The sequence below is a fragment of the Coregonus lavaretus genome, assembly GCF_964263955.1.
Source record: "Coregonus lavaretus genome assembly, chromosome: 1".
NCBI lineage: Eukaryota > Metazoa > Chordata > Actinopteri > Salmoniformes > Salmonidae > Coregonus > Coregonus lavaretus.
Window position 1 is genome coordinate 68,941,651 of NC_139988.1, and position 23,030 is coordinate 68,964,680.

Sequence of the window (23,030 nt, forward strand, 5' to 3'; positions counted from 1 at the left end):
CTCAGTGAGTCATTGCATCAGGGAATGGAATTTGGAAAATATTGTTTGAGTCAGAGGTTCTGGGGTTTTTCATGAAGGCCTAATGTTACATTATAAATCCTGGTAAGAGGTTTGTTTTTACGGAGAAAGTGTACTTGATAGTCCTATAAGAGTATACTTTGATGATTTCTTATGAAAAGGTTTGGAGGTTTACTAAAAATAGCTGGCTTGTTTTGTAATACCAACTATGACTACTATGAAATGTGATCATGCACTGTGTTCAAGATGATATAACTTCAATGTGGGTGTTGGGAGCATCTTTAAAAATTGAAAATAAATCACTGGAAGTCCACTGGAAGTCCAACCAGGCATTCTCTGGCACCTCTTCCGAAAGTTTAAACATTTAGCAAAAATGCTGGATTAACTGAAAGTGTTATTTTGTTGTCGCAAAGAGCCATTGCATGTAATGTAATGCATGCTATTCATTTCTTAGTGATCATTTTTGCCATCATGATAGTCATATAACAAATTGCTTCCTGAACCCTGCCACTAACCTTTGACCTCTGCTTACTTTCAAGCATGCAGAGGAGGAACCGGTAAGAGCCAGGCCGTGCATCCCAGCATGCTGTGCGTCTGTCTGTCCCCAATGGCAGTATTCTGTTTACCCAACCTGCCTATCTACCCACTCTCTGTCAACTGCCCAAGAATGGTGTGTGTGTGTGTGTGTGTGTGTGTGTGTGTGTGTGTGTGTGTGTGTGTGTGTGTGTGTGTGTGTGTGTGTGTGTGTGTGTGTGTGTCAAGGCAAGTCTATCAAAACCAGTTTTGATTGGATTCCCTTTCATTAACTGACATTTAGCCATGCTGGTCTACCATCTGATTGCTCACTTTTTATTTTTTTCTCTAGCTCCTCACCAGTCCTCAGTCCATCCTTCCCCACCAATGTGAATTGAGATATCAAAAAGGCATGATTTTGCTGTGCTGTAATGTTTTGCTATTGATATCAGGATGTTGGATGAAACCATTATCCGAGCTATTCGGCTCCTTCCATTTGCCATTACAACATGTACTGTACAGGAGTGTTGTTTTCCTTAGCAAATCATGTTGGAAGCCCTTTTCAAGTAGAACAATGAGAGCCAGCGCCGGCTTTTCCGTGAACTGTGGGCCGATCGAAGGACAAAAGAGAGGGATGGAAAAAGGAAGCCTTGCCCTTGCCAAGCTAAACTGAATGATTTTGATTCTCATGTTTTTCACATCTCATACACAAGGGAAGAAAGCCACATTACCAGTAGTTATGGATAGATTAGATAAAGCAACCTAATGAGGTACGATTCACTCAGTATGGAATTACAGCATACTTACAGTCAACTGTAAAGTGAATTTGAACAGCACCAGCCAGAGTCATGTTCAGTAGGGCACACTGTAACAAAAACTTTTTGCAATGGAAAACGAAAACCTTTGTTTTTATTAGACAAGCTCAGGTTTCTTTCCTTTTTACTCTCTTTCAAATCGTTTTTCTTCTGTTTTGTTCCTACTGACCATGACCAAGCCTAGGTCTGTGTAGCTTCCAGTGGAATGACCATTGTTAATAGTAGACATCTAGTTTCCAGTGGAAAGAGCATTGATCTTAGAATGCATCCCTGATGCGCACCTCCTCTCTCTGCAGTTTGACTTTGGAGATGTGGCGGTCCACCAGGCCATCCACACCATAGAATACTGCCTGGGCTGCATCTCCAACACTGCCTCCTACCTGCGACTCTGGGCCCTCAGTCTGGCCCATGCACGTGAGTGTTACACACTACACACACGTGAATATACTGTGCACATGCATCTACGTACTCTGTGTACCTAGAAATGCGCGCACGCACACACACACAGAATAGACACACACTCATAACACAAGCATAATGCACATGCAATACTGTTCACTTTCATCTCTCAATTACTCAATCATGCACATACTACATTAAGACAAGAGGGTTGACACTAATTGGTGGATAACGACCTACTGGTAGAAGGAACACCGTAGATCTCTCACTCCTCACCTCCCTATCTCCTGTCTGTCTCTTTCCACCTCTCTTTCCCCTTTCTTTCTTTCTTTCTTTCTTTCTTTCTTTCTTTCTTTCTTTCTTTCTTTCTTTCTTTCTTTCTTTCTTTCTTTCTTTCTTTTTTTCTTTCTTTCTTTCTTTCTTTCTTTCTTTCTTTCTTTCTTTCTTTCTTTCTTTCTTTCTTTCTTTCTTTCTTTTTCTCTCACTCTCTGTCCACAGAGCTGTCGGAGGTGCTGTGGACCATGGTGATGCACCTGGGCCTATCCTCCAGGAGCGGGGGCGGCTTCTTCGGCCTGTCAATCATCTTCGCGGCCTTCGCCATGCTCACCGTGTGCATCCTGCTCATCATGGAAGGCCTGTCCGCCTTCCTGCACGCGCTCCGTCTGCACTGGTGAGTCTCAAACACACACGTACACACTACACATATACAGTGCCTTCAGAACGTATTCTTACCCTTTCACTTATTCCACATTTTGTTGTGTTACAGCCTGAATTGAACATTTAATGACAAAGTGAAAACATGTTTTTAGAAATGTTTGCAAATTGATTGAAAATGAAATACTGAAATATTCACAACCCTGAGTCAATACTTTGTAGAAGCCATACTTTGTAGCGTCTTTCTGGGTATTTCTCTAAGAACTTTCTACACCTGCCCATTATTCTTTTCAAATTCTTCAAGCTCTGTCATATTGGTTGTTGATCATTGCTAGACAACCATTTTCAGGTTTTGACATAGATTTTCAAGTAAATTTAAATCAAAACTGTAACTCAGCCACTCAGGAACATTCACTGTCTTCTTGGTAAGCAACTCCAGTGTAGATTTGGCCTTGTGTTTTAGGTTATTGTCCTGCTGAAAGGTTAATTAATTTCCCACTGTCTAGTGGAAAGTAGACTGAACCAAGTTTTCCTCTAGGATTTTGCCTGTGCTTAGCTCCATTCCATGTATTTTTTATCCTGAAACACTCACCAGTCCTAAATGATTACAAGCATACCCATAACATGATGCAGCCACCACTATGCTTGAAAATATGGAGAGTGGTACTCAGTAATGTATCCTATTGGATTTGCCCCAAACATAACACTTTGTATTCAGGACAAAAAGTGAATTGCTTTGCCACATTTTTTGCAGTGTGATATGTGTGGGGTACAGAGATGAGTTAGTCATTCAGAAATCATGCTAAACACTATTATTGCACACAGAGTGAATCCATGCAACTTATTATGTGACTTGTTAAGCACAGTTTTACTCCTGCTCTTATTACGCTTGCCATAACAAAGGGGTTGAATACTTATGACTCAAGACATTTCATCTTTTCATTTTTTATTAATTTGTAAAAAATTCCAAAAACATAATTTCACTTTGACATATTGTGTAAAGGCCTGTGAAAAAAATCTCAATTGAATCCATTTTAAATTCAAGCTGTAACACAACAAAATGTGGAAAAAGTAAAGGGGTGTGAATACTTTCTGCAGACACTGTACGTGTGCACACACACATTGGGTATACACACGCACACGCACACAGACACCCACACACACACATTACACACACACGCGTACACACACACATAGACACTTACAGTCCACACACACACAAGATGACAGACTCTGTATACCGTATCCATGGCCCTGCGCAACCTCCAAATTCCTTCAGTTCATGTAGTGACTTGTGTTGCCGCCTCACTTGTAATCCCTTGGGGTCTGCTCATCTGTTTTCGTGTAAACTCACAGGAGAGCACACATGGTCGGGAGGAGGAGTGGAGTGTGGAATGCGATGGGTAAAGACTCACAGAGTGAATCCAGTGCCTTAGCAGAGGGGGGCGTGCCACTGACTGATGATCCAGTTCACAGCCCCCACAGTCTATCTTGTTTGCATCCCAAATGGCACCCTATTCCCTACATAATCCAATACTTCTGACCAGGGCCCATATGTAGGGAATAGGGTGCCATTTGGGATGCAAACTAACTGTCCAGTCTTCATGCGATACTCCATTTTTCACTTTCTCTGAAGTGCCCTTTTCCCCCTGAGTTTTCCAGGGCTAGAGGTCATATGGAAAAATAGCTCTGCGCAGTGTAACCAAATAGACAGAGACTGTAGGTAGACAGGCGAGGGGCTATCTTTTTAAGGGTTGAAGAACGAAATAAACAAAAAACTCACTATGGTTCTTTTTTACTTTGTTAGTGGTCTATCTTTCTTAGGTAAAGGTTTTTGGCATGTTACGTAAAGAGTTGGGTTTATTTTCTTTAAACCTTCCTCGTCTGGCACTGGCTATTAAGCACTAATGACCAGCTTACCTCATGGTTGGGAAATGAGGTATAGGAGAGTGTGTTTTTGTTGGATGCCAGTATGAGCTTAATGCCTTACGCCTGCCTGCCTGCCTTTGTACTGTAGTCTGTCAGTGTTGGTGCAGTGCTGTACCGCTCTCTCTCTCCCAAACATCAGTCAGTCTGTCAGCTCCTTCAAATGGCCTCCAGGGAAATGCTATGTAGACCACATCACATAAAGAATGGGTGCATTCTAAATGGCAACCAATTCCCTATAGTGCACTACTTTTGACCAGGACCGCAGAAAAAGTTGTGTTTCTGTGTTTTGTGTCATATTGTACAACAGCTGCTGAAACTTTCTCAAGCAAGAATTGTGCTAGGAATGGGGAGGGGAAAACTGAAAACTATCTGTTATTGGCAGAGAGGTTTGGAACTCTCTTTCTTATTGGTCTATTAATTAATTTAACTGGTGATGCCACCAGTCAGGCCATAACTCCATCCCACCAAAACAGGCTGACATTTCAGGCAGTCTTTTCAAACAGCTCTTGCACTAAAAAGGCATTATCATAATTTTCACAATTTCACAGTATTATTCCAACATCATAGTGTGGAAATATACTGTATATAAAACACAGGAAAATCAAGTCATTGACTGCACTGGGTCTTTAAATGCTGCCCTCTCAACTCAGACAGCTAAATATTTGCTGTGGTGGTTGGACATTCCTTGGTGCTTCCCGTGCTTCCCTCGTATGGCTGTCAGCTGAGGCCGGAGAGGAGGAGCGGGAATTGGGAATCCACTCTTTGTTTTTTCAATGCATCAAGACATCAGGGCTGTGTCCCAAATGGCACCCTATTCCCTACATATTGCTCTGCAGTACTTTTGACCATGGCCCATAGATCTCTGGTCAAAAATAGTGCAATATATAAGGAATAGGGTGCCATTTGGGACACAGCCCAGAAAGGGGGACTCTACCAGAGCCTGACCTTGTTCGTTTAACTCTGAAGTATCTCACCTTGGCTTTCGGTAACTTGTAAACATGTAAACATTGAAGTGAACTTCTAAATTGGTCAGCAGAGGAGGGAGGAAAGATTGAGTTTTTGGGTGCACAGAGACCAGAGTCATTACGTAAAGGTGGTCAGTGTGTGTTACATTGGTCTGGGTTTACTGATGATTCTGACAATAACGTCCATAGCCTATATAATTCGAAGCATGCACCATTGATTTTTCTGTTCCTGGTGCCATATGAAAAATACCACAAACGTCCAAAATATAATCTTTCATAATGAATTGAATTTTAATATCTGGTTGGGTTGGTTTGCAGTTCCAGTGTACGGTCGTGGTCAAACGTTTTGAGAATGACACAAGTATTGGTCTTCACAAAGTTTGCTGCTTCAGTGTTTTTAGATATTTTTGTCAGATGTTACTATGGTATACTGAAGTATAATTACAAGCATTCCATAAGTGTCAAAGGCTTTTATTGACAATTACATGAAGTTTATTAAAGAGTCAATATTTGCAGTGTTGACCCTTCTTTTTCAAGACCTCTGCAGTCCGCCCTGGCATGCTGTCAATTAACTTCTGGGCCACATCCTGACTGATGGCAGCCCATTCTTGCATAATCAATGCTTGGAGTTTGTCAGAATTTGTAGGTTTTTGTTTGTCCACCCGCCTCTTTAGGATTGACCACAAGTTCTCAATGGGATTAAGGTCTGGGGAGTTTCCTGGCCATGGACCCAAAATGTTGATGTTTTGTTCCCCGAGCCACATAGTTATCACTTTTGCCTTATGACAAGGTGCTCCATCATGCTGGAAATGGCATTGTTCGTCACCAAACTGTTCTTGGATGGTTGGGAGAAGTTGCTCTCGGAAGATGTGTTGGTACCATTCTTTATTCATGGCTGTGTTCTTAGGTAAAATTGTGGGTGAGCCCACTCCCTTGGCTGAGAAGCAACCCCACACATGAATGGTCTCAGGATGCTTTACTATTGGCATGACACAGGACTGATGGTAGCGCTCACCTTGTCTTCTCCGGACAAGCTTTTTTCTGGATGCCCCAAACATCAGAAAGGGGATTCATCAGAGAAAATGACTTTACCCCAGTCCTCAGCAGTCCAATCCCTGTACCTTTTGCAGAATATCAGTCTGTCCCTGATGTTTTTCCTGGAGAGATGTGGCTTCCTCGTGCCCTTCTTGACACCAGGCCATCCTCCAAACGTCTTCACCTCACTGTGCGTGCAGATGCACTCACATCTTCCTGCTGCCATTCCTGAGAAGGGCTGCACTGGTGGTGCCCAGATCCCGCAGCTGAATCAACTTTAGGAGATGGTCCTGGCGCTTGCTGGACTTTCTTGGGCGCCCTGACGCCTTCTTCACAACAATTGTACCTCTCTCCTTTAAGGTCTTGATGATCCGATTGTCACGATTGTCTTCCAAAGGAGTAGACCAATACGCAGCGTGTTGAGCGAACATGATAGACTTTATTAATTAAAGTACCAAAACAAATAGACGAATCGTAAAGTCCACAGTAACAAAGACTGACAAGGAACAAAAACCCACAAACACAAAGTGAAACACAGACAGTTAAATATGGCTCCCAATCAGAGACAACCAGCACACAGCTGACACTCGTAGCCTCTGATTGGGAGTCATTCATTCAAACATAGAAACAAACCCAACAGAAATACCAACATAGAAATACACCCAATGAATGAACACACCCTGGCTCAACATACAGAGTCCCGGAGCCAGAGCGTGACAGTACCCCCCCCTAAAGGCGCGGACTGCGACCGCGCCTCAATACGGGCTAAACAAGGGAGGGCTGGGTGGGCATACCTCCTCGGCGGTGGCTCTGGCTCCGGCCTTGATCCCCACCTCCTCTCCAACCCCCCAAAGTACCCCTGGTCCTGTCTAGCCCCGTTGGCCGGAGCCGGACTGACGACACGCGCCTCTGGCTTGGTGCGTGGAGGACGAACGGGCCTTACCAGGCTGACGACGCACACCGTAGGCCTGGCGCGTGGAGCAGGGACAGGCCGGACCGGGCTGACGAAGCGCACCCCTGACTTGGTGCGGAGAGCAGGAACGGGCCGGACAGGGCTGACGAAACGCACCACAGACTTGGTGCGTGGAGCAGGAACGGGCCGGGCAGGGCTGTCGACGCACACCGTAGACTTGGTGCGTGGAGCAGGAACAGGCCGGGCAGGGCTGTCGACGCACACCGTAGACTTGGTGCGTGGAGCAGGGACAGGCCGGACCGGGCTATGGAGACGGATAGGAGACCTGGAGTGAAGAGCTGCCACAACCCGTCCTGGCTGGATGCCTACCTTCACACACTCTGTGTGAGGCATCAGCACAGGACGTACAGGGCTGTGTACCCGTACTGGCATAACAGCACGTGACACTGGCGCAGGATATCCGGGACCGAGGAGAGGCACTGGAGGCCGCGAGCGCTGAGCCGGCACACTCCGTCCTGGCTGCATGCCCACCTTCGCACAACACGTGCGGGGTGCTCGCACAGGACGTACCGGACTATGCCGGACCACTCGCGGCACAGTGCGCATCTCCGCACTCCGCGGAACCTGCCCAGTCTCATGCTGCCATGCCTGAGTACGGGGAGTTGGCTCTGCTCTCCATCCAGGCTCCGCCAACCTGCCTTCTGGCCCCCAAAACCCGGTGGCCTTCTCTCCTCTTCTCCTATTTCGCCCTGTGGCAGCCTCCTGCTGCCCAGTCGCCCATGCCGTGTGCCCCCCCCTAAAAAATTATTGGGGGTGCCTCTCGTCCGTCCGACGATGGCACTGCTGACGCCGCTGCTCCTCTCCTGCCTGGGTCTCCCCCTTCATAGCCCTCCGGTACCGGACGGCCTCCTCCTCGGTGATCTGCCCCCAACCGAGGAGGACATCCACCAGAGTCACCTCCTGCGTGTGTTCCTGGACACGCTGCTTGGTCGTTGTATGGTGGGTTTTTCTGTCACGATTGTCTTCCAAAGGAGTAGACCAATACGCAGCGTGTTGAGCGAACATGATAGACTTTATTAATTAAAGTACCAAAACAAATAGACGAATCGTAAAGTCCACAGTAACAAAGACTGACAAGGAACAAAAACCCACAAACACAAAGTGAAACACAGACAGTTAAATATGGCTCCCAATCAGAGACAACCAGCACACAGCTGACACTCGTAGCCTCTGATTGGGAGTCATTCATTCAAACATAGAAACGAACCCAACAGAAATACCAACATAGAAATACACCCAATGAATGAACACACCCTGGCTCAACATACAGAGTCCCGGAGCCAGAGCGTGACACCGATAAATGGTTGATTTAGGTGCAATCTTACTAGCAGCAATATCCTTGCCTGTGAAACCCTTTTTGTACAAAGCAATGATGACGGCACGTGTTTCCTTGCAGGTAACCATGGTTAACAATGGAAGAACAATGATTTCAAGCACCACCCTCCTTTTAAAGCTTCCAGTATGTTATTCTAACTCAATCAGCATGACAGAGTGATCTCCAGCCTTGTCCTCGTCAACACTCTCACCTGTATTAACGAGAGAATCACTGACATGATGTCAGCTGGTCCTTTTGTGGCAGTGCTGAAATGCAGTGGAAATGTTTTTTGGGGGATTAAGTTCATTTTCATGGCAAAGAGAGACTTTGCAATTAATTGCAATTGATCTGATCACTTTTCATAACATTCTGGAGTATATGCAAATTGCCATCATAGAAACTGAGGCAGCAGACTTTGTGAAAATTAATATTTGTTTCATTCTCAACTTTTGACCATTACTGTAGATGAGGACAGGAATGTTAAGACGTGAAGGGTCTCGTCTGGTCGTCTGGTCGTCTGCCTCTGGATGCTGTGCTTATTTTGGCCATATTTGGTCACCCACCGCTCTGATAGCACGTTCCATTCCAGGACGTTGCCTCCTAGGCGGCAGGTAACCTAGCGGTTAGAGAGGCGAGCCAGCAACCGGAGGGTTGCCAGTTTGAATCCTGGGTCTGACGGGAAAAATCTGCCGAGAAGTGAGAGCTGGCAACCGGAAGGTTGCAAAACTCTTAACCCCCCCCACAACAACAGCTCCCTGGGCGCCCAGTGTGGCAGCCCCCCACACCTCTCCAAAACCTGTCTATAGAAAGTGCCTTTAGAAAGTATTCACACCCCTTGACTTTTTCCACATTGTGTTGTGTTACAAAGTGGGATTAAAATGAATTTAATTGTTTTTTAAAAGTCAACGATCGCCACAAAATACTCTGTAATGTTAGAGTGGAAGAAAAACTCTCTATATTTTTGTTAATTCATGGAAAATAAAACACTATCTTGATAAGATAAGTATTCAACCCCCTGAGTCAATACATGTTAGAATCACCTTTGACAGCTATTACAGCTGTGAGTCTTTCTGGGTAAGTCTCTAAGAGCTTTGCACACCTGGATTGTGCAATAGTTTCCCATTATTCTTTCAAATATTTGTCAAACTCTGTCATGTTGGTTGTTGATCATTGCCATTTGCCATAGATTTTCAAGCCAATTTAAGTCAAAACTGTAACTAGGCCACTCAGGAACATTCAATGTCGTCTTGGTAAGCAACTCCAGTGTTACAGTTTTCTCTGCTAGTTTATTGATGTCAAGCAGTACGAATCAGTGAGAAGTGTTCTCCCCGTTTCATTGTTGTTTTCAGTCATAGTTAGTATTTCGTATGTTTGCTGTCATCCTGTTTTTGGAGACCAATTTGCTCCACCTTTATTTGTATAAGTCTGTTATTTTGTATCCTGGATTTGGGACCACAAGTAAAGATCCTTGTTTCACCATCTTTGCCTACTGTGTATCCTGCACCGCACCTGGGCCTTGGGTTTTAGGTTATTGTTCTGCTGAAAGGTGAATTTGTCTCCCAGTGTCTTTTGGAAAGCAGACTGAACCAGGTTTTCCTCTAGGATTTTGCCTGTGCTTAGCTCTATTCCATTTATTTTTATCCTACGAAAACTCCCTAGTCCTTGCCGATGGTGATGGTGCCAGGTTTCCTCCAGACGTGACGCTTAGCATTCAGGCCAAAGAGTTCAATCTTGGTTTCATCAGACCAGAGAATCTTGTTTCTCATGGTCTGAGAGTCCTTTAGGTGCCTTGTGGCAAACTCCAAGCGGGCTGTCATGTGCCTTTTACTGAAGAGTGGCATCCATCTGGCCTCTCTACCATAAAGGACTGATTGGTGGAGTGCTGCAGAGATGGTTGTCCTTCTGGAAGGTTCTCCCATCTCTACAGAGGAACTCTGGAGCTCTGTCAGAGTGACCATCGGGTTCTTTGTCACCTCCCTGACCAAGGCCCTTCTCCCCCGATTGCTCAATTTGGCCGGGCGGCCAGCTCTAGGAAGAGTTGGTGATTCCAAACATCTTCCATTTAAGAATGATGGAGGCCACTGTGTTCTTGGGGACCTTCAATGCTTCAGAAATGTTTTGGTACCCTTCCCCAGATCTGTACCTCGACACAATCCTTTCTCGGAGCTCTACGGACAATTCCTTTGCTCTGACGTGCACTGTCAACTGTGGGACCTTATACAGACAGTTGTCTGCCTTTCCAAATCATTTCCAATCAATTGAATTTACCACCGGTGGACTTCAATTAAGTTTTAGAAACATCTCAAGGATGATCAATGGAAACAGGATGCACCTGAGCTCAATTTCGAGTCTCATAGCAAAGGGTCTGAATACTTATGTAAATAAGGTATCTTTCTTTTATTTTTTACATTTGCAAACATTTCTAAAAACCTGTTTTCACTTTGTCATTATGGGGTATTGTGTGTAGACTGATGAGGGACATAAAAAAAAAAAAAAAAAATACATAAAATAAAGCTGTAATGTAACAAAATGTGGAAAAAGGGAAGGGGTCTGAATACTTTCCGAATTCACTGTATGCGTATCTTTCGGCAGGGTTGGGTTAAAAACGGAAGTACAATTTCGGTTGGACCTTGTGTGCAATTCACTATAATTATCTTAATCTTAATCCCTCTGCCCTTGCTTACTTCCCTTGGCAGATTTGATAGAACTACATAGGGGAAATCAGTATGATGGAAACTAGTTGGAGCTATTGCTTACTTCCACCCATCCAGTTATCTCAGATCTGCCAGAGGAGTGAATGAGGACAGAGGAGAGAGGGAATAAAGTGCAGCCTCAGTCACTGGTAAAATACTGGCGTCTCCCCTCCCCCCTCCCTCCCCACTCCTACCCCCTCTCTGGGAAAAAACCTGATAGCTTTATCAAAGGATGATCGACAAGGGGCTAGCTACATGTAGCTTAGCAGTATAACATATCAGTCATATAATTCAAATGCAAATGGAAGGGTTCCACTTTTTAAAAAGTCATTTTTATCCTTTTCTTAATGTAAATATTGTTAGGTAAGCACACAAAAAGAAGTTGACTTCACTAGGCTTCTCACCAGTTGTCAGCAAGTGGAAGCTGCTGTGTATGTTGCGTTCAGCCAGTTGAAAAGATATTCAGCAACTGTTGGGTAGGACAATCCACCTTGAAAGCAAAGTAGTGACAGCATTAATTTTTCTCTGCAGTGGATCCAGGAGTTAAAATGTTTATTCTTTAAGGTTTGTCCTTATTCAGAGAGGAGATGGTGTTACTGCCAAGCATCTGGCCTCGTAACTGAGGAAAGAACATGCTGCTTGTTAAAGACTGAAATGTGGGATAATGGTGCCGTTCAAAGACCGTCCAAGTTTATTTTAGGCTTTTCGACTCGCGTCCAGGAAATGGTGGACCAAGTATCGTAATTGACTATGATACTTCGTAATTGGTCTTGAAATCCGAGAGGCAACCATTTTTTTTTTGTGTGTTGTAAACCACTGATATTTTGAGGTCCTTTTTGTCTCTTTTTTTAGGGTGGAGTTCCAGAATAAGTTCTACACGGGGCAGGGCTTCAAGTTCGTCCCCTTCTCCTTCGAGAGCATCCTGGAGGGGCGATTCGATGAGTAAACTAGCTCGGCCCCTCCCTGACAAATCCCAGACGAACATCCCCCACCCCCAGGCTTTTTCTCTATAAACGTTTCTGCATGGACCCCCAAACTGCAGCTCTCTTACCCCCTCTAGGAGTCATGTTGTGACGTGTCGGTTCGTGAGTTGTGTATCTATGCTCCTCTTTGCTCCACTCCATCCTCGCAATGTTGTGAAGTGTTGTTGTTTTCCATTTTCAAGAAACTCCCTCCTCCTTCCGTGATGCCATAAGAAGTTGCTACATTAAAAGGAGATGACCTTGTGTGTGTCGTGTTTCACCCATGAGTTTATCATTTGCTCTTCATTCATATGAAAGATGGTCATGGAGGGTTATTAGACAACACCTTTCAATTGACTGGTAATCTCCTGCATATGGCTATGTAATGACAGCTGTTTACAACATGTGTATGTAATGATGTTATCCCATAACACTACTGATACTTACGTCATTCAATTTTGTGAAAGTGGTGAAGAGACAAAATGATGGGTCGGTGACAAAGTAGCAACGCTGTCAGTTTATTCTATGGCATCCTATGGCATCTGCATTCCCTCAATGTGACTGGTGTAAAATGTTCTGGTATATCTATTCAAAGAGAATGTCCCCTGTGTGTTGTGGCTCTCCCTGTATGTATTGTTTTGTGCAGCATGACCTAGCTATTAGCGTGACCGTGTCAAGAGGAAATCATAACAGATGCTTCCTGCTAAGGATATGACCAAATTGAGATGGAGAGATTATGGGGACATGTTCAGAAGCAGTTTGATTTTACTGTATTTTCTGAACCCACTCCATTGAGGAGCAGGCAGGGCAATATTTAAATCAAACATAAAAGGCGTTTCTATTGGTTACTGTACTGTACTAATTTACTTTCCCCTACTTGCAGCTACAGTATGAGGATACACTGTATTGTTGTTTATGATACTGTAGGACTTACACATCATATTATTTCAAATGCTAGATTTATAGATTTATAGTAGCCTATTCTACCCTTAAACTCATATGATGAAAACAACACTCTCTTTGGTTCATATCGGTGGTTGTGTGTGATGTGGGCTGTCAAGTAATGAAACATATCTATCAAAATACACACATTAAGTCCTCTCTAGTACAATCCTGTGGTTTGTAGTCATTAACAAATATTGATTTTGTATTATTTTCATTCTGTGAATACATATTTTAACCGGTTGTCAATGTGGTCATATGAATTGTTGTGTTGTGCGTATGTGTGCGTGTGCATTTGTGCATGCCTGCAGAAGGGATTGGCCTCTATTAAAAAAAAAGTCCTGTTGTTAACGATCGAATTTACTCTGCAGTGTAAAATTATTATTTTTTACATGTGCTCTGTCAGTTGACGTTTGTACATGATAGCAGTCAGATGTGCAGCTAAACGTGTATGTGACCAATACAATTTGATTTGATGTGTTTGTGAAGCTAACTATTAAAACAAAGCGTTTGGGGAATGGCCCTAGTGTCCTCTCTTTCATATCGTGATTGTTATTCATTATTTACAGTAACTGTAGTTTTTCAGAGGTATACCCATCAGCTTTAAATGGATAGTTCACCCAAATTACAATATTACATATTGGTTTCCTTACCCTGTAAGCAGTCTATGGACAAGGTAAGACAGGAATCCATGCTTTGGTTTTGTTTACCTGGATACTGTCTCCAAATGCTAACTTTTTAGCATAGACTGCTTACAGGGTAAGGAAACCGATATGTAATTGTGTAATTTGGGTGAACTATCCCTTTACCAGTCATCGATACCTCAAATTCCCATGGTCAAGCACATACTTCCATCCACCATCATCATCCCTGGATTTCTGAACTCACTTCTTAGGGTTCTTGTTTTTTTGATTCCCTGGTCTATTGTTGAATACTTCAGTAATTGATTTCCATGTATGAAGGTAAAGCCCTCAGAGATTTACAGGCCTCCTTTGTTTGAAACGAGAGGAACAATATCAACAAGGCCCTGAATACACAAAAGGGGAGCTCCGCTGCCAAGCCACCCCACCCACTTCCCAATCCCCCCCTTCCATATGGCCTCAGAAGCCTGTGGAAACAAACAACCTGTTAGGACAATGCATCGTTTTAATGGGAATTCCAGGCTCACCTCTCGTACCTCTTCCTGATCAAATCCAGGCATACAACAGCCATACTCAAAAGGCGGTCCGCGTTCCGCATCCGGACCCAGAACTGGGTCAATACGGACCGTGGGTCCTGTCAAAAAGGAACTAAGTTGGCCTTTCAACTTACTTTTAAGAGTTGTAATAGTAGAGTGCACAGCTTGCAATTTGAAAATGTCCTCTTGTTATGTCATTTACTTACAGACCGTAGAAATCCATTTACATGTATAATTTATATCTAGGTTTTTTTAGCCCCATTGATTGTGTTGTAACGTTTGAGTCGCTCAAATGAACACATGTAAGACATGGCAAAATTATCTTTCCACCCCATGGCAGAATGTGTGTAATTGCAGGAAATTAGCTTTAAAACTGCAAAATGTTCTCTCCAGCTGGCAAAAGGGGTTTGAACAGTTTATGCTGTGTGTGTTTAACCATAGAAATAAACGTGGCACAGTTTGCACAGGGGTTGCATGTGCAACAGTGTTGCTTTCGTCCCTCTCCTCGCCCCTACCTGGGCTTGAACCATGAACCCTCTGCACACATCGACAACAGTCACCCTCGAAGCACCGTTACCAGTCGCTCCACGAATTCCGCGAAATGGAAACAAATACTTAAATGACTCAGAGTGAGTGACGTCACCGATTGAAACGCTACCAGCACGCACAGCTGACTAGCTAGCCATTTCACACCGGTTACACATGGGTCGCGAGATAGGGGTTTGTTACTATGCCGATAAATGACAATTATCCAGCTGGACCTTGCCACCTAGGAAATGTGTGTGACCGGACCATCTCAAATAGTATTTGAGAACCCCTGCTGTACACAATCTGTACACAAGGCACTTCAATTATGTAACTCACAGTTACTGGGTTTGATGAATTTGCATTTATTGTCAAAATTATTTCTCTACATAGGCCTACAGGTAATTTTTCCAAATCTGCTGTGAGCCACTTTGAAACTTCTTAAATCACAACTGAAGAAGATTGTTTTTGGAATTACGTTGGCCTAGACTAATTAGCCTAATTGTCCCTCTTTTCGTAGGCTAATTAGTCTAGGCCATGTGGATTATGTTTTATGTACAAACTGGTTGCCCGGGGACACGAGTGTATTAACAGCTGGGCACATTAAGCCCAGACGATTGTGGAGATCCATAGCGCTTACTACCGGCTGCCCAGGCTATCATGAGGCACTTGGCAACAATCCACTGCAAAATAAAATGTGCCAGGGTGCACTCCCGCGTTTTTCTCTGACGCACATAGGAGGGAGGCTGGGGAGCTCCAGTACAGTAGGTGGCAGTAATGCACATAACGTTGGATTCCAACCGCCGATAAACCCCACAGAAGAAGAATCGGCATGGGCGACAACGGTAGCTAGCTATAGCTAGTACACACCGGTAGGCAGTGTCCTTCGCCCCCGCCTGTCGGCCACTGTTTCCCCAGTTCTGTTAACGCTAGCAGACAGTGTCACCCCCGCCTCCCGCCTGCTGTGTACCGGAGTAGCTAGCGGTAGGTGACACCGTGTGCTAGCTTGCTAACAAACTAGTTAGCTAGCACACGTTCTCGCTCCAGCCTCTCGCCTGCTGTGCTAGTGGGAGGCGAGGACGACCAGTAGGCAATGTCCTTCGCGCCCGCCTGTCGGGCACTGTTTTCTCACAGTTCTGTTAACAACGGTTAGGGTAGGTGGGAGCGAAGGACACACTGTCTACCGGTATCACCGCTGCCTCCCGCTAGCAAGGAGGACTCCGGTACAAATTAGGCAGGTCGCAATAAACTCAGATAATACTTTTATTTCCCTTTTGACCCACATTCAAAAGTGTCACACAAGCTTGAAGATGTCGTTCTCGAGGGAGGGGCGTTCATGCAGGAACCAATGTGATGCTTGAGGGGGAGGTGTTCCTGTAGATGCAAGAATGCCCACATGCAGGAACGGGCGAGTTGCAGTTGCACACTATTGGCCGGTTTCCGCCAAATGGATAGCAAGCACGCTCACGGCCATCAGCCCTTACAGTCCTTTGTGGGGGACCTGGCCGATGTCAGTTTATGGGATAGTGTCCTCCCTCCCTCCTTGTCAAATCCGATTTTATATGAAGGGGAATTCCTTCACTCCTGGAATTATTCTCAACTGGAAAGCATTAGAGTACATTATTGAGGGGAAAGTGTTCAAGGAGAAGAGTGACTTTGATAATGTTGCCTGAAGCACTAGCATATTTATTTTTTTTAGCTGTCTTTCAACTGTGTTTGAAAACTGTTTCAGCTGTTTCAACGTTATTATATGCTATAATATGATTTTCTTGGTTCCTGAGTATTTACTGAATACACGTTTCTAAGTAGAAAATGTAATATTCCCCTGATGCATCGTTTGATATAATCCAATAAAAATGTATATCCAAAAGATTGTCCTGAAATTTGAGCTGTGTTTACTTTGGGTTGCATCTTCTTATCCTCATGTCCCTTAAATATGTCCCTGGGTGGCAGGTAGCTTAGTGGTTAAGAGCGTTGTGCCAGTAACCGAAAGGTCGCTGGTTCTAATCCCCGAGCCGACTAGGTGAAAAATCTGTCGATGTGCCCTTGAGCAAGGCACTTAACCCTAATTGCTCTGGATAAGAGCATCTGCTAAATGACCTATGTATGTAAATACGTTTGTGAGATTTCATTTTGTTCATAGGCTGAATCTAAAATCTCAACCTTATCTAAAATCTACTACTATTTGTGTAGTACACTTTTCTTTGATCAGAAACCTAAAGGTTCTTCTTCACTGAACCAAAATGGTTGCATATAGTTCGAACCCTGCATGGTGCCAATAATTATGAATTATGGCTACTACTATTAAATAGTAATATTTTTTAGCTAAGAATATAATTGGATAAACTATTAAATAATGGACAAAAGAATACCACTATAGTTTTTTTAATGTATTGTCATTATATGCAAACATAGTTTGGAAAATATGCACTGGTGGCCATGGAGGCATCTCTTTGTTTGAATGATGGCCCATGTCAACTCTGGCTGACTTCTTTACAATACAATACAATAGAACTTTGTCCATTAGTTACAGTGAACAAAAATGTGTCTTCTGCTCTGTTCTTAACACCTCCTCCCCAGCAGACCTTACACAAACAGTTGAGACAAGCTGCAGTGCAGTGCCCCTGGATGGAGAGCATGTTGTGGGGTTAAGGGCCTTGCTCAAAGGTAGGGGAATGTTTTAAGGATGTGAACCCAGAAGCCCTCCAGTTGTCAGATCAATTCCACCTGTTTTTTTCCAGCACCTGGCCCGGTATTTGAACCAGCCACCTTTTGGCCACAGATCCAACTCCTTAGCTGCTGGGCTACCTACCGCCAGTGCAGTATAGGTTGTTGCCTGACTGGTTCCAGAGAAGAAGAAAAAAGCAAGAACATGAGTTAATCTTCAGAAATAAGCATGAGTTAATCTGCCATAATGAAAACAAAATGCTATGCAGATACATAATTAAACTGAACAAAAATATAAACGCAAGATTCCTCTGCCCGGATAAAGGACTGACGCTGGTGTAACTGGTAAATGAATCCCATTCTCCTAACACACTCACTTCAGGACTTGAGCTTTGTGCAGGTGTGTGAGCAGTGGCTCTAGATGGTGGTCTGTGAATTTGCAGTGGCTGATGTCCCTCAGAACCAGGGCCAGAGATCCACAGGCCCTCCGATCCAGCCTGGTCTCACTGAGGTACAGTTCCCCACCCAGGGCTCTGCACAGGGACCCCTCTACAAACCCTCACACACAAGGTCCACAAGCCGAAGTAGCAGAGCTCTGCTGGCACGCTTCATGTCCAAATCATCTCTAAATGACTTTGTTGAGCTGCACAATCCATTTGAGATACTTTAGGATGATTTGGACTTGAAGTGCAAAACATTCTAAAATTCACTCAACGCCATACTGTATGTACACTGAACAAAAATATAAACGCAACATGTGAATTGTTGGTCCCATGTTTCATGAGCTGAAAAAAAAAGATCCCAGAAATGTTCCTTATGCACAAAAAGCTTATTTCCCCCCAATTTTGTGCACACATTTGTTAGTGAACATTTCTCCTTTGCCAAGATAATACATCCACCTGACAGGTGTGGCATATCAAGAAGCTGATTAAACAGCATGATCATTACACAGGTGAACCTTGTGCTGGGGACAATAAAAGGCCACTCTAAAATGTGCAGTTTTGTCACACAACACAATGCCACAGACGTCTCAAGTTTTGAGGCATCGTGGAATTGGCATGCTGACTGCAGGAATGTCCACCAGAGCTGTTGCCGGATAATTGAATGTTACTTTCTCTACCATAAGCAGCCTCCAACGTCGTTTTAGAGAATTTGGCAGTACGTCCAACCGGCCTCACAATCGCAGACCATGTGTAACCACGCCAGCCCAGGACCTCCACATCTTCACCTGCGGGATAGTCTGAGACTAGCCACCTGGACAGCTGATGAAACTGAGGAGTATTTCTGTCTGTAATAAAGGCCTTTTCCTTTTATGGGGAAAAACTAATTATGTCTGCCCAGTGGGTAGGCCTGGCTCCCAAGTGGGTGGGCCTATGCCCTCCCAGGCCCACCCATGGCTGCGCCCCTGCCCAGTCATGTGAAATCCATAGATTAGGGCTTAATTTATTTATTTAAATTGACTGATTTCCTTATATTAACTGTAACTCAGTAAAATCGTTGAAATTGTTGAATGCTGCGTTTATATTTTTGTTCAGTAGCTAGGTGTAATGTAGAATATACGCGAAGGCTGTAATATAAAAAAAATTAATCGTGTTGGCAATATTGTCTCTTACTATTTAATAGTCATGCACATATGCGTGTCTCAATCTGAGATATGTGTATGCGTAATGGTTAATAAATGCCTGGTATCTAACATGTGCTGATCAGCCTTACATAAGTAATACTTAATTATACTCAAGACATTCAAATCAAAATCAAATCAAAGTTTATTGGTCACATACACAGATTTGCAGATGTTATCGCAGGTGCGGCGAAATGCTTGTGTTTCTTGCTCCAACAGTGCAGTAAAACCTAGTAACACAAAACAATACACACATAATCCAAAAAGTTAAAAGAAAGAAATTAAGAAATAGCAGAACGAGCAATCTCACAGTCCGGAATATATTTATACATTCCAAAGCATTATGGAGTGCCATGGAGCAGTTTAGTTACGATACAGCAGATGGCATTGGTGAGCCATCCCAACACCGAAGTAGAACTTGGGTAAGGTTACCTGACCTGGGTTTGTATGATGCAGGCAGTAGTGGATCGCGCCATGTTGTCATATGAATGTTTAATAAACGTAACACATAGTGACAAAGAGGGTCATTATAATAATTACATTTTTGTAATATGTGTACATTTCAAAGTAAAACAAATACATAACGGAAAGTCAATTTGTGTAAGCAGCAGTGCAAATGTTGAGATGCCTAGCGCACTAAATTGTGTAGGTTACCACCTGGCCAGTCCTTTTCAAGCACTCTTATTAAGTCCTTTGTCAAATATCATTCTGCATTTTTTACAATTTACTATGTACAGTGATAGAGGAATAACACGTAGGCTATGCAATACATTTGTAATATTTGGGAAAAGCTTCTTTGGGGAAAGCATATGCATGTGCACAAAAGATGAGCAGACCATGCAGTTTGACTTTTGTCAAGGACACTTGAAAACATGTTCGGTTACATGCTAACAGGCGAAACAATGGCCATGATTCCAGGTTTTATGTTACGCTACTTATTGCACAAATATACACTGAGTGTAGAAAACATTAGGAACACCTTCCTAATATTGAGTTGCACCCCCTTTTGCACTCAGAACAGCCTCAATTCATCGGGCATGGACTCTGCATGTTGTCGAAAGCGTTCAACAGGGATGCTGGCCCATGTTGACTCAAATGCTTCCTACAGTTGTGTCAAGTTGGCTGGATGTCCTTTGGGTGGTGGACCATTCTTGATACACATGGGAAACAGTTGAGCATGAAAAACCCACACACTCAAACCTGTGTGCCGGGCACCTACTACCATGCCATGGCACACATACACAATCCATGTCTAACTTGTCTCAAGGCTATAAAATCCTTCTTTAACCTGTCTCCTCCTCTTCAGCTACGCTGATTGAAGTGGATTTAACAGATAACATCAATAAGGGATCATAGCTTTCACCTGGATTCCCCTGGTCAGTCTATCTATGTCATGGAAAGAGCAGGTGTTCCTAATGTTTTGTACACTCAGTGTATAGGGGCAGGGGCACAACTTTCACTGGGGACAGGGGCGACATGTCCACCCCACCCCACATTCAGAAATTGCTTTTTTGTCCCCCACAGTTTTATCATTGGAATGTGATACAAAACGAGGCGACGGTGTGCTTTAGGACCATGCAGACGCCTCCGAGCGGTCGGGTAGGCTGTTTGGAGTGTTATAATAATGATGTCCCCCCCACTTCTAAAACCAAAGTTGCACTCCTGTATAGGGGACATGAGGAGTAGGCTACCAATATGGCGGATGGTGGATTTAGAACAAATTGTAGTCTCATCAAGTTATTTAAAATAAATGACACAAATTATATTATAATTATCTTGATATTTAAGATGAAATGTTTGTATGAAATATAATCCTATATTCTTACATTAAGTCTTTTTTTTGGGGATTAATTACCGAACTAGGAGCTATAGGCCTATAAGGAGTGGGAGTAGAACCTAGACGCAGCTGTCTGGAATCAAAGATTTGACACGGTAACAACATGAGATCAACTGATCTGCTGGTTTATTCTTGTGGGTTTTTAGTTACATGCAAGTTTGTTTCAACACGCAGGTGGATGCAATTTCCCGTGAGAAGCGTTTTAAGGAATCCAGCGTTAATACAGAGCTGCATGTGGTTCTGCCTGGTGGTTGCAATTGGCCAGCAAAGTCATTCATCTCTATTTACACAACGACCTGTGCACACACACACACACTGGAAAAATATCAATAAAGACATCCTGCTTTTTCGGTTTCATTCTCCTCTGAAAATAACACTTTGCACTACTCAGAGGTCATCTGCAAACAAACGCTAAATGAAAATACAAATATTTATGAGAAGTTATTGAAACTTTATTGGACTATTCTTTTCAGAGCTTCTTTTGTTTTCTTTCTGGCATCAAACATATTCATTGAATACTCAGGAACATAAAAAGATGGGATATTGATTCGTAATAGAGCTTTTAGAGTGAAAGCTTTCATGAACTGAAAATGTATTATGATTACTCTCATCATAATATGTAACACATTATCAATACCTGGGCAAAAATTATTGCTCTTGGTTTGCTAACAGTTAAAGTCACTTATTTCCTTGAACACCTTTCCCCCAGTAGTGAACTCCAATGCTTTCCAGTTGAGAATATTTCCTGGAGTAAAGTTTTTCCCCAGCATATACAATTTGATTTGGCAGGGAGAGATGACACTGTCCCAGAAGTGGACATCGGTAACATCCCCCACAAAGGATTGTGATGCTACAAAACCTCCACTATAACTGCCTTGGTTTTGACCTAAGATTATACTTGGTTTTCCATTTATAGGGCCATTTGGCTTAAGAATCTTTGATGTACTTCGTCTCCCATTCGCCCACATCTGGGTGAGACCAGTTTTAGAGTCCCATGTGCCACAAAAAGAGATCCATGCATTTCTATTTTCCGGCAACCCTTTGATAGTAACAGAATCTCCTCTGATATTCAGTTTATACCCACCAGTTGATTGGAAACACAGATTGATATCTTTGGAATCAGAGGGGGTTGCTAGAGAAAAAAGGGACTGGTCTCGGTGTATCTCAGTGAAGAACCTCTGACACATGGTCATAGCAATAACAGGCTTTGAGACGTTGGCAGAGAGTTTTACAAATGAGTTGATTGCCTCATCTGGGATGATGAACTTTTTCCCTGAGAGATCTGTATGGGTTAAAAATGAGGGAAGGAGAAAAGCTCACCAACAGAAATGTACAGAAAGCAACTTGACCTAGTATGTCTTGGTGTACAGTATGAGGAATATATAGAGCTTTGCTTAGTTATTTCACCACAGATTAGCAGCGATGCAACCTGATCGGAAGAGGAGTTACGGACACTCAATGACAGCAAATATTTGAACAGTTATGTCCATGTAGGGCCAGATCTACTACATGGTTAAAATTACAAGTGAAAACTAACTTTGGAGAGATCGCTCACCTTGATATTCACCATAACAGCCATAGATCAGAGCCAGCAGAAACAGCAGCTTCTCCATCCACTTTAGTACACTGTAAAAAGAGAACAACAAAATGTACTGAAAGTATCACATCTGCTGCCTGTTAAACCTGCCTTTAAGAACCATTCTGGGTTCTTTGCAGACAAAAAAAGTGCCAAATGTTGCCAATCTGCATAATCAATTGAAAAACTATTCTATTTAGTAAAGTCATTAAAATTACCTTTCCATATCTTCTTTTTTTTTTTACCTTGATGAAGCAAATGTTCAGGACACCAGTTTTATTCTAGCTCTCTTCTGCATCTTTCTCTTCTACTGTAAAAGTTATATACTTTTAAAAGGGGAAGGGGTGGAACTATTATGAACCAATGGTGAAGAGCGTTAGATAAATACACTCTCCTCCACTGGTTGCCATGTTT

At 43.3% G+C, this 23,030-nt stretch overlaps 2 protein-coding genes across 5 annotated transcripts in view; one reads left to right on the top strand and one right to left on the bottom strand.

The window, feature by feature from the left end:
• LOC311128907 (V-type proton ATPase 116 kDa subunit a 1-like) overlaps positions 1 to 13,735 on the top strand; it is a gene marked incomplete at its 5' end in the record, with an annotated part of 33,048 nt that extends 19,313 nt beyond the window's left edge. For 2 of the 4 annotated variants that reach the window (XM_084161134.1, XM_084161135.1), the window contains 4 exons: positions 558 to 575; positions 1,643 to 1,760; positions 2,244 to 2,415; positions 12,162 to 13,735. In XM_084161134.1, the coding sequence (XP_084017260.1) occupies positions 558 to 575; positions 1,643 to 1,760; positions 2,244 to 2,415; positions 12,162 to 12,255 (402 nt within the window). In that variant the 3' untranslated portion in view covers positions 12,256 to 13,735. The remainder of the gene's footprint in view (positions 1 to 557; positions 576 to 1,642; positions 1,761 to 2,243; positions 2,416 to 12,161) is intronic. The other 2 variants (XM_084161136.1, XM_084161137.1) reach the window with 2 other exon arrangements.
• A 7,414-nt stretch (positions 13,736 to 21,149) lies between these two features.
• On the bottom strand, positions 21,150 to 22,943 carry LOC311139107 (C-reactive protein-like). Its single transcript, XM_084173996.1, has 3 exons — positions 22,835 to 22,943; positions 22,596 to 22,666; positions 21,150 to 22,322 (listed from the first exon to the last, which is right to left on the bottom strand). Exons 1-3 carry the CDS (start codon positions 22,840 to 22,842, stop codon positions 21,706 to 21,708), a joined length of 696 nt encoding a protein of 231 aa, XP_084030122.1. The 5' UTR covers positions 22,843 to 22,943; the 3' UTR covers positions 21,150 to 21,705.
• Positions 22,944 to 23,030: the final 87 nt, after the last annotated feature.

Bases quoted from the DNA above. Each gene is read 5' to 3' on its own strand.
- LOC311139107 (XM_084173996.1), bottom strand. The intron at 22,323-22,595 runs GTGAGCGATCTC...TAACCCATACAG, and splicing joins CTGTTATGGTGAATATCAAG to ATCTCTCAGGGAAAAAGTTC.